Source organism: Schistocerca gregaria, chromosome 3 (genome assembly GCF_023897955.1).
Source record: "Schistocerca gregaria isolate iqSchGreg1 chromosome 3, iqSchGreg1.2, whole genome shotgun sequence".
Lineage (NCBI taxonomy): Eukaryota > Metazoa > Arthropoda > Insecta > Orthoptera > Acrididae > Schistocerca > Schistocerca gregaria.
The window spans coordinates 388,715,640-388,731,903 of NC_064922.1; the positions used below are offsets into that span (position 1 = coordinate 388,715,640).

Sequence of the window (16,264 nt, forward strand, 5' to 3'; positions counted from 1 at the left end):
GATTTTTAAGTGAATTTCGTCATGAATGTTCACGCATTGCTAAATTTGCACACTTTCATGGTATGTCAGCAACGGTAATCCAGTACGACTGGTCTGAATGTTGACACAGACCGTTTCGCGGCGGAATGCGCATAATATTTTGCTAATTCGTAACGATCTGGGGTACTTTGTCTTACTAAAACAGTTATGTTATCTCGATAAGCTGAAATTCGTTTTTATTAGTACAGTTCATACTAATTAGCGTTTCTTCTTACATTTATATCTTGGTGTGTTTAACACACTAATCAGCATAGTCTTACACATGATTGAAAACAGACTGAAAAAGTTCGGATAGTTTTTCAATTTCACTCCTGTGCATAGTATGTTGGTAGCACTTCGTCGCCTTGCGTGTTATGCTGTGTAGCAGACTTTAAAGCTGTGGGGATCAGCATAACGAAAAGGCGAGATGTCTCGCTCGTTTTGTCCACGACTGTAAATGTACAAAATTTCAGATAAATTGGATGATATACTCAAGAGAAGGAGCTTCACAAATTGAGCAATTCAATAAGACGCTGGCCGACAGCTCGCCGTTGTGCAAGCAGTTATTCGGTTTGGCAGTAATTGACAGAGTTTTTGGATGTCCTCCTGAAAAAAATGCTGTCAACATTCCGAGCACGTTGGAAGGCTCTGGCCTTAATTCGCAAAGCGTTCTCAATAGGGGAGAGATTTGGCTGAAATCTAAGCCCAAGATGATATGCCATGAAGGCAACAAAACGAAGCGTAGAATATCATTGACGTTCTTCTGTGCTGTAGCGGTGCCGCGGATAACCAACGGAGTCTTGCTGTGAAATGCAATGGCTCCCCTGACAATCAATCGTAGTTGTGTGGCCGTACGGCAGGTGACATCCAGTATGGTGACGTACCGCTGTGTGGGACGTCTTCAGATACATATTCGTTGGTCCTAGAGGCTCAGTTCTCCAGAAACACCTTGGCTGGTCCTAGGGGCTCAGTTCGTGGCGGGGCTCATCAGTGAAGACAATTCTACGTCAATCAATGAAATTCCAGACCTAAGACATGTATGGAGACGCTCCAGACAGCAGTGCGGTACCTACCTGACTGTCACAGGCCACACGGCCCGGCGGCCGGCAGTGACGGTCTGAGTTACCATTTCTTTGATAAGGACGCCTTTGATTGACATTCGTGGCACCCTTACGGCTTAGCGGTAAGTCGAGGATATTGTATGCACCCCTTTGTTGCCCTTCATCGCAGGCCATCATGAGGGTTACATTTCAACAAGATTATGGCCGCCCGCTGACGGGGAGAGCTTCTACTGCTGGTCTTCGTGCTTGTAGAACCCTACCATGGCCGCAAGATCGCCGAATCTCTCCTGAATTGAGAACGTTTGGGGCATTACGAGCATGAGACTCTAACCAGCCCAGGATTTAGAATATTTAACGCACCAGTTGGACAGAATTTGGTACGATATTCGTCAGGAGGACATCCAGTTCTCATGAAACTGTAATAATTTGTTTCTGTACATGTACATGACATCGACCAATTTGCGACCCCTTCGGATAATGATTTTATGGTGCGTCATTGTCTGTGTCTTAGTGTGTTTTGTGCGCTGTGGCCAGTGCACTAGGCGGCTGACGGCGCGCGCCTCGTGTCGGCAGGTCTGGGGAGCGCATGACGGCGGAGCAGCAGGGGCAGCCGCCACAGCCGCAGCCGGAGCAGTCGCCCTCGCACCAGCCGCAGCAGTCCTCGTGCGGGCTGGGCTCGCTGCTGTCTGCCGGCTGCCGCGGCCGCGCAGAGGCTTTCGCGCGCCGCCTCAGCCGCCGCCTGCAGACGCTGGGCATGGGAGGCGGCGCGGGGGCGGCGTCCGCCGACGAGGAGCGACCCTTCTGGGCGGCGCCGCCCTCGCAGCCACAGCCGCTGGCGCCGGTACAGGTGCAGCTGGCGCGCGTGCCCTCGGACGCCGACGTCTTCTACGATCCCGTAGACAGCCCTGTGGAAGTGGCGCCGCCTGCGGCTGTGGCAGCCCCACTGCAGACGTGTTCTTCAGACAGTGACAGCTCTGAGGTTAGCCCAGTTCATTACATACGTCGATTGGATAAAACTGTGGAAACCCCGCGAGAAATCCAGATGCTCGCCAAGCTTGCAAGTTGCACTGTTGTATTTCATCACTAACGACCACTATGCAATGTCCTAAGTGCGTTACAAGAGTCACTGGTGATCAGAACAGTGTTGTATGTTGTTGTGAGTACATAAAGCCAGACCCCCGAAGAGGCCCACAGCTTTATTGTGGGTACATGTGTGACGTTCATTGGACCTAAGCCATTGCAGGCTTTTCCCTCCTCGGCTGCATTCCCCTCCCCCTCCCTATATGCAACCCTTCCCATCTTAACTCCTCCCCCACCTGCCTTCCTTCTTTCTCCCTCTATGTTTCTCTTTATGACGACCTGGCTGTTTCCTCAGTTCTGTTATTCATGACTATCTTGTCTCACATTTGCACTGTCCCTTTGTCCGCCCCCGGTAGCTGAATGGTCAACGTGACGGATTGTCAGTCCTCTGGGCCTGGGTTCGATTCCCGGCTGGGTCGGGGAATTTTCTCCGCCCAGGGACTGAGTGTTGTGCTGTCATCATCATCATCATCATCATCATCCTTTCTCATTGACTGCAGGTCGAAACTGCCCCTTTCTTTTAGCTTTTTCTGGTCTCCTTTACGGTTTGACCTCCCTGTCTAAATTGTTTCAATAATGTGAGTCATTTCGTGTAGAACTCCCTCTCTAACGTCTTATTTATGGGATCCTCTTCCCCTTCCTTGCCCGCCTACACCCTCCCCCCCTGCTATGTCATCAGCATAGTAGTCAGTTCTTGTGCTGGGGCTGTCACGTACCCATCTGGCTGATCCCTCTGACACCACAGGGGTCACAGTTCTTGTAATTAAGCTGTCACTCTCTTATGCATGCCTAGAGTGGTTGCTCGTCTTTTTGGGGCACCGGAACTACTGCAGCGACGCTGTGCAAGTCAAAGCCATCTGGTTGGCGCCTACGGGATGAGCCCCTGTTCAAATGGGGGGAGGGGCAGGGACGGACGCTGTGCACATGAAGCGTGATAAGCTCCACACTTCTGGATTCTTTTCCGCGGCCATGTCGCCAGATAGAAACAGTTCTCTCTCTGCTTCTCGGTCTTCGACCCATGGGAGGAGGGGCCAGGACCTCCCTTTTTTGGGTCAAACCATTACTCCGTTACTTGGTGTGTTCCAGGACAAATGGGGAGACTTAGGCTGCCACCAAACCGCTCTTTTTTGTAGAACAGTGAAGACAAGTTTGGTGAAGTTGGCTCCCTTACTTCCCTATTGATAAAGACCCTTTCTTCCAGTGATCCGGCTTCCCTTTGTGCTTGTGAGCACTTCGGAGCTATCCCAGTGAGCATTATTCCTGGCCAGTCCTTAAATATGACCCAGGGGATTATTTTCTATGTATTCCTTCGATCTGATGGGGAACAGGAGAAATCTGACATGGCGTGCTGTTCATTTCGTCTGGCGCATTGGCCGCGCGGGGTAGCCATGCGGTCTAGGGCGTCTTGTCACGGTTCGTGCGGCTCCCTCCGTCAGAGGTTCGAGTCCTCCCTCGGGCATGGGTGTGTATGTTGTCCTTACCGTAAGTTAAAGTTAGTTTAATTAGTGTGTAAGCCTAGGGGCCAATGACCTCAGCAGTTTGGTCCCCACAGTCCGTACGACAAATTTCAATATTTTCCGCATCCAGAGGAGCACAATCGTGCTGACAACGGCGCATTCATCCTGACTTTTGAGGGGATACCCTCCCAGAAAATGTCAAATTTGTGGTTTACTGTTGCGATATGAAGCCCTATATCTTACCTTCATGTGCTGTTTCTGGTGTCTCCGTTTTGGTGACATATCTTAACGATGTGAGGCGATCTTTCTTGCAGCGACTGTGGCCACCCTCTCCATGTATTACGTTTTTGCATCTCACCGTATGAACTTTTCTGACCCCTATTGTCCTTGATCGCCAGACAGGAAGATTCAGGAATTCAAAACTCTTGACTATATGTCCTACTCTGAGGCCCAACATGCTTCAGCTGCTTCTTTTCCTCCTCGTCCTCCTCCTTCTCCTCCTCCCTCCTTATCTCCATTGTGTCTCCATTTCCCCTCCTTGTCTATGGCAGTCCCCCTTCCCTCCGTTAATGAAATCGCTCCTTCTCCTCAGAATTGGCTGTGGTGGGGCTTCCTCTAAGAGTGCCCTCCCCAGCGCCTTAGGGAAACAGAAGCCTGCTGCTTAGAGTTGGACATGGGACCCATACTCCACGGGTCTCAAGGCCCCTCTCTCTGATCCTGGTACTGCCGTGACTAGCTATCTTCCTGATCACACCGCTCTAGTCCCCCAAAGGGGGTGATGTAAAGAAGATGCATAAGTTTCAGGACGAGGCCATCCTCATATCTCGTGGATGTATCCCCCTTCATGTGTCAGGTTCTGATTTTATGTACGTGGAGGTTACTCCATTCTTACTGGTGACAGATACTAACTTTGCCCATTCGTCCTCCATCCGGGCTTTTGTACTACTCTCCTCTAGTGGAACTGTAATGGTTGCTATCGTCAACTTCCAGAATTGGAGGTTTCTTTTCTCTACTTTGTAGCTTGTTTTTATTGCAAGAATCTCATTTTGTGGATACTCATTTGCTGAAACTTTGTGGTTTCCAAACCTTCTGCCAGGACCAGGTCAGCCATTTGCATGTCTTCGGTGGTGTCAATACATTGGTCCACATGGACATTGTAAGTCCTGTATTCTTCTCAAATCGCAGTGGAAGCGGTGGCTGATCAGGTCAATTTAGAGTGCAGTAACTATAGGCCTCCTCTGATAACTCCCTCCTACGCCCCTCCTCCCTGAGAATTTTAACGTCCATAACTCTCTAACGGGTGGTACAGTGACTGCTGGCTGGAGTAGGATTGTTGAAGTTCTTCTGGCATAGCTTAATCTCTGCCTCCTGAAGAATGGAGCTCCCACACACTAAAAGTGGCACACAGCATTTTATCAGTCATTGATGGTTCCATCTGTTACCCTGGATTCATCCCCTCCATTCAGCAGGGAGTTCATGACGATTTGTGCAACAGGATTCATTTTTCGATTCTCTTATCGTTTCTTGAGGATCAATCACCTGGGCATCCTTCTAGTTGGGCCTTTACTAATGCCGATTGAGTTGCCTTTTCCTCAGCTGCCATTCCAACAACTCCTCCAGACAATGGCACTGATGAGTCCAAACAGATTTTGACTGACACCATCCTTTTGGCAGCTGCTTCAGCGATTCCTTGTTCCTCAGGATCTCCTCAGTGGAAGACATTCCATTGATGGACACCAAAATTGTTGTGACTATTAAAGATCACTGTTGTGCCCTCCAACAACAGAAATAGACCCTTTTCTCGACCACCTCTTTGTATTTAAATGGCTTTGTGCCCAGGCCTAACCTCGACTTAATGGCAAAAACGGATTTTTTTGGAATGATACGTCTTTCCTGTGGGGCTGCATACTCCCTCTTCGCAGGTATGGGCGAAAATCAGGTGCAGGTTTTGCTACTTTCTCCTCCAGGTATGCTGGGAATTTACCTGAATGGTGCTATCCTCACCAGTCCGGACTCTTTATCACTGAACCTTTTGCTTGGCATTTTTCCCAGGTTTCACTGTCAGTCCACTATCTGCCCACATTCTGTCTCCTCAAACACCGTCTCGAATGAGTCCCTCTATCTTTCTCTTCACAACACCTTTAGCCTTATAACGCCATGTTTAGCTAGTGGGAATTCAAGAGTGCCTTTGCTATGCCCCAACACAGCTCTTGGATTGAACCAGTGCACAACCAAATGCTTCAATACTTATCGGTTGCTCGCCAACGTCATACACTAGCTGTTTTCAGTCGTCTATGGGAATTCCCTTCACAGTGGCGAGAAATTGTTCTTATTACAATTTTAAATCAGCTTAACGAATCCCAGGACCTTTTAACTTCGACCTAGAGTGGTTTTTATCAACTCCATTCTATTGCAGATAATTTAGTCCACTTAACGTCTGCTATCCGAACGCCTTTTGCCTGTTGTCAACACCTTGTCAGAGTCTTCTTTCATTTGCATAAAGTTTATGATACTGCATGGCATACTTTACATAAGTGGTGCCTCCATGGCCCACTCCAGATTTTTATCCCGTACTTTCCTTCATGGCTCACCATTCGTGTACAGGTTGGTACTTACCATCTTCAGGAGAATGGGATAAAAAAAGGTTCAAATGGCTCTGAGTACTATGGGACTAAACATCTGAGGTCATTAGTCCCCTAGAACGTAGAACTACTTAAACCTAACTAACCTAAGGACATCACACACATCCATGCCTGAGGAAGCAATCGAACCTGCGACCATAGCGTCTCCAGACTGAAAGAACCGCTCGGCCGCTCTGGCCGCCGAGAATGGGATACAGCAGGGTTCTGCTTTGAGTGTGCCTATCTTTTTAATGGCTAGCAATGGTCTAGTGGCTCTTGCGGGACGTACAGTGTCACCCTACTTGTATGCTTATGACTTTTCCATTTAATTTAGCTTGTCTATGATAAGCGTTACTGAACACAGACTGCAGGGAGCAGCACGTAGAGTGCAACCTTGAGCTCTTGCTGATGGCTTGCAGTTTTCAGCCGCCAAGACCTGCGTTATACATTTCTGCCATCATTCTACAATGCACCCCCATATGGATCTACTTTGATGGCCAAGCCTTCAGTGTGGTCAAATCTCATCGTTTTTTCGAACTGGTCTTTGGTGCCTGGTTGTCATGGCTTCCCCATCTTCGTCTGCTTTAGTAGACGAAGATGGGGAAGCCATGTTGACCACATCTCAACGCTTTTCGATGCCTCAGCCATACTAACTGGGGTGCGAACCACTTTACTCTGCTATGGCTCTACAAAGCATTGGTCCAGTCCAGTCTCTCACACAGCTCAGCGTCGTCTTCGAATTATGGATACTTGGCCTGATACACCATTGTGGGGTAGAACTGGCAACTGGCGCCTTTTGGTCTAGGCGGGTGATCAGTCTCCTAGGGCTCCACCGTTGCAGTTTCTGTGTCAACAACACTTGATCACTTATGTATTGCACATCTGTTGCTCCACGGAGCACCTGATCCACAGTCTCTTTACAGTTACAGAGGTTTCTCCTCCAAAACAGTGGCCCAGTTACAGGGTTGTGTTCGCCATCCACATCTGATCCCTTTTTTAAGAACTCCAGCTTTCCTCTTTGCCACCTCTTTTCTGAGTTCGATCACATGCACCCCCATGGTGGGCCATTGTTCACAGCTCTATTTTGATCTACAACAAGGTACAGGAACTCGGCTCTGGCTGAGGCCCTCCACTACTTTCTCCATTCTTGGCACGTTTCAGGATTCTGAAGCAGTCTCTGTTGATTGCTCTGTGGTTGCTGGTCACACTGGCTTTGCTTACATATATGCTGGATCTAACGAACTCCACTTCTTGTCAGATGGCTGCACTATTTCCACTGCACAGTTGGTGACTATCTCCTGTGCTATTGAGCATATTCATTCCTGTACCTGTGAGTCCTTCATCACCTGTAGCTATTCCTTGAGCAGTTTACAAACTCTTGACCAGTGTTACCGTCGCCATCCCTTGCTCCTGACTACCTAGCATTTCCTTTTCCCTCTCAAAGGATTTGGGTGCTTGGTGGTCTTTGCGGGACCCCAGGACACGTTTGGATCCTGAGGAATTACCTCACTGGCTGGCTCGCCAAATGGGCTACCGGCAAGCTGACTCTTCGGATCAGTATTCTTGGACTGGACCTGGATCGTATTATACCAAAAAGTTCCAAAGGTTTGGAATGTGGAATAACGTACTCAGCATTGCTGCCAAATATTGTGTCCATTTTGGCTGATTGGGTACATCCCCTGAAACAATGTTTGTTCCCAAGTGGTGGTGATGTGTCCCAAGACGACAGGATCCCTGGTCATACAGCTCAAATCGTCCACGACTCTTGGTGAGCATGAGGATAACCTGTCCCATCTCAGCTGGGCACCACCGAGCGAAGTGGCGCAGTGGTTAGCACACTGGACTCGCATTCGGGAGGACGACGGTTCAATCCCGTCTCCAGCCATCCTGATTTAGGTTTTACGTGATTTCCCTAAATCGTTTCAGCAAATGCCGGGATGGTTCCTTTGAAAGGGCACGGCCGATTTCCTTACCAATCCTTCCCTAACCCGAGCTTGCACTCCGTCTCTAATGACCTCGTTGTCGACGGGACGTTAAACACTAACCACCACCACCACCCACCATCAGCTGGGCACCATAGCCACAAGCTCTCAATATCATTGAGCCTTATTGGTCTACTTTGGAGGGAGGGGTCGTGATCGCTATCCATCTCATTCATTGTTACCTGAACTTGCTACTATTTTGCAGTAAGAGTGGGATAAGATTCCCTTGAAGCCAGTATTTATCAATTCCGAGACGATTAGAAGCTATTTTGAATGCCAACACATTTCCTACGCTATATTTGGCATCATGTGTTTTTTTTTATTTCAGTATTTTTGTCCACCCTTTGCGTAAACCGCTCAAAAACGGTTTTGCACAGACTGAAAAATGTGAACCAGTTTTGACTTAGATCCAAACCAGTAAACTGTCATACAAGATTTGTTAAAGAATCAGACTTCCATCCGTAAATCATCACATCTCCCCAGCTATGTGTCCTACAGTAATATACACTACTGGCCATTAAAATTGCTACACCACGAAGATGACGTGCTACAGGCGAAAAATTAGATGCTGTGAAATGCAAATGATTAGCTTTTCAGAGCGTTCACACAAGGTTGGCGCCACTGGCGACACCTACAACGTGCTGACATGAGGAAAGTTTCCAACCGATTTCTCATACACACACAGCAGTTGACCGGCGTTGCCTGGTGAACCGTTATTGTGATACCTCGTGTAAGGAGGAGAAATGCGTACCATCACGTTTCCGACTTTGATAAAGGTCGGATTGTAGCCTATCGCGATTGCGTTTATAGTATCGTGATTTTGCTGCTCGCATTGGTCGAGATCCAAGGACTGTTAGCAGAATACAGAGTCGGTGGGTTGAGGAGAGTAATACGAAACGCCGTGCTGGATCCCAAAGGCCTCGTATCACTAGCAGTCGAGATGACAGGCATCTTATCCGAATGGCTGTAACGGATCGTGCAGCCACGTCTCGATCCTTGAGTCAACAGATGGGGACGTTTGTAAGACGACAACCATCTGCACGAAGAATTCGACGTCGTTTGCAGCAGCGTGGACTATCAGCTCGGAGACCATGGCTGCGGTTACCGTTGACATTGCGTCACAGACAGGAGCGGCCCCGATGGTGTACTCAACGACGAACCTGAGTTCACGAATGGCAAAAAGTAATTTTTTTCGGATGAATCCAGGTTCTGCTTACAGCATCATGATGGTCGCATCCGTGTTTGGCGACATCGCGGTGAACGCACAATGGAAGCGTGCGTTCGTCATCGCCATACTGGCGTATCATCCGGCGTGATGGTATGGGGTGCCATTGATTACACGTCTCTGTCACCTCTTGTTCGCTTTGACGGCACTTTGAATAGTGGACGTTACAGTTCAGATGTGTTACGACCCGTGGCTCTACTCTTCATTCGATCCCTGTGAAATCCTACATTTCAGCAGTATAATGGACGACGGCATTTTGCAGGTCCTATACGGGCCTTTCTAGATACAGAAAATGTTCGACTGCTGCCCTGTCCAGCACATTCTCCAGATCTCTCACCAGTTGAAAACGTCTGGTCAATGGTGGCCGAGCAACTGGCTCGTCACAATATGCCAGTCACTACTCTTGATGAACTGTGGTATCGTGTTGAAGCTGCATGAGCAGCTGTACCTGTACAAGCCATCCAAGCTCTGTTTGACTCAATGCCCAGACGTATCAAGGCCGTTATTACGGCCAGAGGTGGTTGTTCTTGATACTGATTTCTCAGGATCTATGCACCCAAAGCGTGAAAATTAATCACATGTCAGTCCTAGTATAATATATTTGTCCAAGTAGTACCCGTTTATCATCTGCATTTCTTCTTGGTGTAGCAATTTTAATGGCCAGTAGTGCATGAATTGCGGGCCAGTGCTTCATGCGGCTTCGTGATGGGTGGTCGCGTTTAGGTTTCACGCGCGTTTCCTGTTTTCGTGTGTGACATGTCTAGCGAAACTGAAGATGGCGGGTGTCTGGGAGCAACGTATATATATAAAATGTTGTTTCAGACTCGGATAAGCCGCTACAAAAACCCATAATATGTTGAAACAAGAATTTGCGGAGACGTCTTAGGTCGCATTGAAACTTCCGACTGGCTTAAACGTGTTTAAGATGTCAGAACATAGTTTGACGATGATCGACATTAACAACGGCCGTGTCACTGCTGTTAGCAATACTGTGCTGGAAGATCGTAGACAGACCATCCCGGATATGTGCCGTATCGTGGGACTGTTACTGGACGGGTCAGAGGAATTTGTTCGACGAACTGGACATGAGTTTGATTGCCGCATAATTTGTGCTGGGAATTCTCAGCGAAGAGAAGAAACAGGATCGAGTGAAGGGCTGCAGAGAACTTCAAGAAATCTTTGAAAGTGAAGCAGACTTTATATCGAAGGTTATTACTGGTGATGAAAGCTGAATTTATAGGTACGATCCCGAAACCAAGCAGCAGTCGTTGTAATGGAAGACTCCATTGTCACCCCCTCTAAGAAAGCGCGGTAAATGAAGTGAAATGTGAAATCCATGCTAATCTGTTTCTTCACTTGAGAATAATTGTCCGTAAGGAGTTCGTCCCTCTTTGTCATTTCGTCAGCGCAGTGTGATGTCCTGGGGCGTTTGTGGGAAAACTTGAGAAGGAAACGACAGGTAAAATGGCGCACGGGCGTTTGGTTCCTCCTTCATGAGAAGAGTTTGTGGCGGAAACACAATATAACAGTTGTTTCTCATCCGCCGTCTTCAAGCGACCGGGCACCGAGTGACCTCATCCTGTTCCCCAAATTGAAACTCAAATTAAAAGGTTGAACATTTATCACAGTTGAGGAGATTCAAGTATAAACACAATTGGTACTGAACTAACTCACATAAAATGCAATTCAGGGAGCTTCTAGGCCAAGGGAAAGGGGACGACTTTGAAGGAGATGGTGGCGAATAACATCCAAGTAAAGAGTAATTTTATCTGTTTGTATATTCCGGAAACTTTTCGGTAGCGCCTCATACGTTCCGCTTGGAGTTTGTTATACATAAGGGGCGATGAGGCGATGAGAGTTTCCGTTCAGAGACCGGTAGGCCGATCAGGCAAAATCGCAGTGAGCATTGAGGCAGCCATCCCACCTGTGCACCAGGTTGAAGATACCCGTGTCCTGCGTTGTGAAGAAGTCCGTAACTGCCTGCTTCAACATCTTCGTCCGACAGAAATCGTCGAAACTTCAAGGGCTTTTTAAGGGACCGAAGGCGTGATAATCGCAGGAGGGGACATCACGACTGTTGCTTGAATGTCTCCCACTTGAACTGGTGTAACTTCTGCGTTGCGACATTTGCGATATGGGAACTTGGAGCAGCACCCCTTGTCGCAATTTCCCCAGACGTTTCGCCCAGTTGCACGTCGTAATTCCTCCAGCTTAGCCATGATGGAGACCCAAGGTTCCTATCAAGCAACAGGGTGAGCATCACCTTCCTACCAGATGGCTGGCTCTTGCACTTCTTGGTTTTCGACAGACATGACGCCCATACCCATTCTTCATTCTCCGATGAACGTCTGTTGATGTTTGTCCTTCAGCAGCCAAAAATGGTCCATCTTGGACACACTTCGTGATAACGTCGCCATAGTTTACGTTTTCCGCATTTACCGCACGCACGGCGGGAAGACACGAATGCCACACAAGACCCTTGTCTACATGTTGTGCTTATCTACGCTCAACGCCAGCAAACGGAAACTTTTTGACTGCACCTTATAGAAGTTGTAGACTGTCACTTCATGCCTGATTCCGCGGTTTTACTGCATCAGTAGTGAAAATGTAATAAGCTATAAAGGGTTTTTCCTTCCATCATTTTGTTAGCCGGAGCGGGAGGGGTGGGGACGGAGAGGGGAAAGAATGTGAGCGAGAAAAAAATCTCGAAAAACTTTGAAATTATGTGTAATGTTAATTGCCAGTCCCTAAGCACCCTCATTCTCAAATACTCCATGAATTTAGTTTGGGTAAATCAAGACATTCTGCCTGTAAAATGTGACTCGTTGTGTTAGACGTTGAATATAAGATTGTACGGCGTAATGGGTGGATTATGACATTTTAAATTTTAAAATTCTTTCAATAAGCATACGAAATAATGAAAATCAATATTTGGTTACCCCTCGAAGCCGCCAGGCAGGCAACATGCAACTGGTTAATGCCGCAGTTCAGCCGTGGAGCCGAAAATGAAAGATAGTCTCGTTCTCGTGATCTTCAGAGTGGACTACAGCTCTCCAAGTTGGTCTACAACGTGCAAATGTAATTCATCTCTGCATAACTCCCGCATCCTACATCCCTTTGAACGTGTTTTTTGTACTCAAGCGTTGATTTTCCTGTACTTCTTTCTTACTCGTACTCTTCTCTATGTTATTACCTGACAATTTCATTACACAATAGAATGTATTCTGTCAATCCGTAGAGATGCGAGTAGCCGGGATGGAAATTTTCCTTAGTGAATTCGAACTTGCTACGTGACAGAACTCTCCTACATAATGGTGGTCTGAAAGTGGCCAAGTCAGCACTTGAATCAAGCGATTTTGGGACCGGAGCGAAAATTTTAATGTGGATGGTTGGATGGTGGTTTGAACTATATTCCCTCCCCTTGTGAGACCAGTGACTTGCCTACTACGACATGCCGCTCGGTAACTGAATTACAACAAACTACCAAGTAGCTGAGTCTGCTTCCGTTGCTGATTAGTGACCACAGCTGACTGCCGTGTGGGGGACCCGTGCTAGATTCCTGGTACTGCCAGAGATTTTTCGTTGGTGGGAGGGACAACTCGATCGATTAGTAACGGTTCCAAGGTCAAAAAAAACCGACAACGACGCGAGAGCGGTGTGCTGACAATATGGCAATCCGTATCGCATCTCATGATGTCATTGGCAGAGGATGACACGGCGGTCGGTTGCGCCCGATTGGCCCATCTATGGGCGGAACGCGAAACTTTATCTAAAAAGTAGCAGATGTGCAAGTCTCACTAGTTTTGCATTGAAAGAGGAAACAGTTAAGAGATATTGCGACAAATTCCGTAGGATTGGGAATTTAAAGAGATGGGACCTGGATAAACTAAAAGAACCAGAGGTTGTACGGAGTTTCAAGAAGAGCATAAGGGGGCAATTGACAGGAATGGGGGAAAGAAATACAATAGAAGAAGAATGGGTAGCTTTGAGGCATGAAGTAGTGAAGGCAGCAGAGGATCAAGTAGGTAAAAAGACGTGGGCTAGTAGAAATCCTTGGGTAACAGAAGAAATATTGAATTTAATTGATGAAAGGAGAAAATATAAAAATGCAGTAAATGAAGCAGGCAAAAAGAATTACAAAAGTCTCAAAAACGACATCGACAGGAAGTGCAAAATTGCTAAGCAGGGATGGATAGAGGACAAATGTAAGGATGTAGAGGCTTATCTCACTAGGGGTAAGATAGACACTGCTTACAGGAAAATTAAAGAGACCTTTGGAGAAAAGAGGACCACTTGTATGAATATTAAGAGCTCAGCTGGAAACCCAGTTCTAACCAAAGAAGGGAAAGCAGAAAGGTGGAAGGAGTATATAGAGGGTCTATACAAGGGCGATGTACTTGAGGGCAATATTATGGAAATGGAAGAGGATGTAGATGAAGATAAAATGGGAGATACGATACTGCGTGAAGAGTTTGACAGAGCACTTAAAGACCTGAGTCGAAACAAGGCCCCTGGAGTAGACAACATTCCATTGGAACTACTGACGGCCTTGGGAGAGCCAGTCCTGACAAAACTCTACCATCTGGTGAGCAAGATGTATGAAACAGGTGAAATACCATCAGACTTCAAGAAGAATATAATAATTCCAATCCCAAAGAAAGCAGGTGTTGACAGATGTGAGAAGTACCGAACTATCAGTTTAATAAGTCACAGCTGCAAAATACTAACGCGAGTTCTTTACAGACGAATGGAAAAACTAGTAGAAGCCGACCTCGGGGAAGATCAGTTTGGATTCCGTAGAAATGTTAGAACACGTGAGGCAATACTGACCCTACGAATTATCTTAGAAGCTAGATTAAGGAAGGGCAAACCTACGTTTCTAGCATTTGTAGACTTAGAGAAAGCTTTTGACAATGTTGACTGGAATACTCTTTCAAATTCTAAAGGTGGCAGGGGTAAAATACAGGGAGCGAAAAGCTATTTACAATTTGTACAGAAATCAGATGGCAGTTATAAGAGCCGAGGGACGTTAAAGGGAAGCAGTGGTTTGGAAGGGAGTGAGACAGGGTTGTAGCCTCTCCCCGATGTTATTCAATCTGTATATTGAGCAAGCAGTGAAGGAAACAAAAGAAAAATTCGGAGTAGTTATTAAAGTCCATGGAGAAGAAATAAAAACTTTGAGGTTTGCCGATGACATCGTAATTCTGTCAGAGACAGCAAAGGACTTGGAAGAGCACTTGAATGGAATGGGTAGTGTCTTGAAAGGAGGATATAAGATGAACATCAACAAAAGCAAAACTAGGATAATGGAATATAGTCGAATAAAGTCGGGTGATGCTGAGGGAATTAGATTAGGAAGTGAGACACTTAAAGAAGTGAAGGAGTTTTGCTATTTGGGGAGCAAAATACACTTCTGGAAATTGAAATAAGAACACCGTGAATTCATTGTCCCAGGAAGGGGAAACTTTATTGACACTTTCCTGGGGTCAGATACATCACATGATCACACTGACAGAACCACAGGCACATAGACACAGGCAACAGAGCATGCACCATGTCTGCACTAGTACAGTGTATATCCACCTTTCGCAGCAATGCAGGCTGCTATTCTCCCATGGAGACGATCGTAGAGATGCTGGATGTAGTCCTGTGGAACGGCTTGCCATGCTATTTCCACCTGACGCCTCAGTTGGACCAGCGTTCGTGCTGGACGTGCAGACCGCGTGAGACGACGCTTCATCCAGTCCCAAACATGCTCAGTGGGGGACAGATCCGGAGATCTTGCTGGCCAGGGTAGTTGACTTACACCTTCTAGAGCACGTTGGATGGCACGGGATACATGCGAACGTGCATTGTCCTGTTGGAACAGCAAGTTCTCTTGCCGATCTAGGAATGGTAGAACGATGGGTTCGATGACGGTTTGGATGTACCGTGCACTATTCAGTGTCCCCTCGACGATCACCAGAGGTGTACGGCCATTGTAGGAGATCGCTCCCCACACCATGATGCCGAGTGTTGGCCCTGTGTGCCTCGGTCGTATGCAGTCCTGATTGTGGCGCTCACCTGCACGGCGCCAAACACGCATACGACCATCATTGGCACCAAGGCAGAAGCGCCTCTCATCACTGAAGGCGACACGTCTCCATTCGTCCCTCCATTCATGCCTGTCGCAACACCACTGGAGGCGGGCTGCACGATGTTGGGGCGTGAGCGGAAGACGGCCTAACTGTGTGCGGGACCGTAGCCCAGCTTCATGGAGACAGTTGCGAATGGTCCTCGCCGACACCCCAGGAGCAACAGTGTCCCTAATTTGCTGGGAAGTGGCGGTGCGGTCCCCTACGGCACTGCGTAGGATCCTACGGTCTTGGCGTGCATCCGTGCGTCGCTGCGGTCCGGTCCCAGGTCGACGGGCACGTGCACCTTCCGCCGACTACTGGCGACAACATCGATGTACTGTGGAGACCTCACGCCCCCACGTGTTGAGCAATTCGGCGGTACGTCCACCCGGCCTCGCTCAAAGTCCGTCAACTGCACATACGGTTCACGTCCGCGCTGTCGCGGCATGCTACCAGTGTTAAAGACTGCGATGGAGCTCCGTATGCCACGGCAAACTGGCTGACACTGACGGCGGCGGTGCACAAATGCTGCGCCATTCGACGGCCAACACCGCGGTTCCTGGTGTGTCCGCTGTACCGTGCGTGTGATCATTGCTTGTACAGCCCTCTCGCAGTGTCCGGAGCAAGTATGGTGGGTCTGACACACCGGTGTCAATGTGTTCTTTTTTCCATTTCCAGGAGTGTAACTGATGATGGTCGAAGTA

General features: G+C 47.8%; 1 protein-coding gene across 1 annotated transcript in view; it reads left to right on the plus strand.

The window, feature by feature from the left end:
• LOC126355191 (glycogen-binding subunit 76A) overlaps window positions 1-16,264 on the plus strand; it is a 283,614-nt gene that overhangs the window by 232,386 nt on the left and 34,964 nt on the right. Inside the window, exon 2 of the mRNA XM_050005418.1 lies at window positions 1,653-2,058. Within this exon, the coding sequence (XP_049861375.1) occupies window positions 1,653-2,058 (406 nt within the window). The remainder of the gene's footprint in view (window positions 1-1,652; window positions 2,059-16,264) is intronic.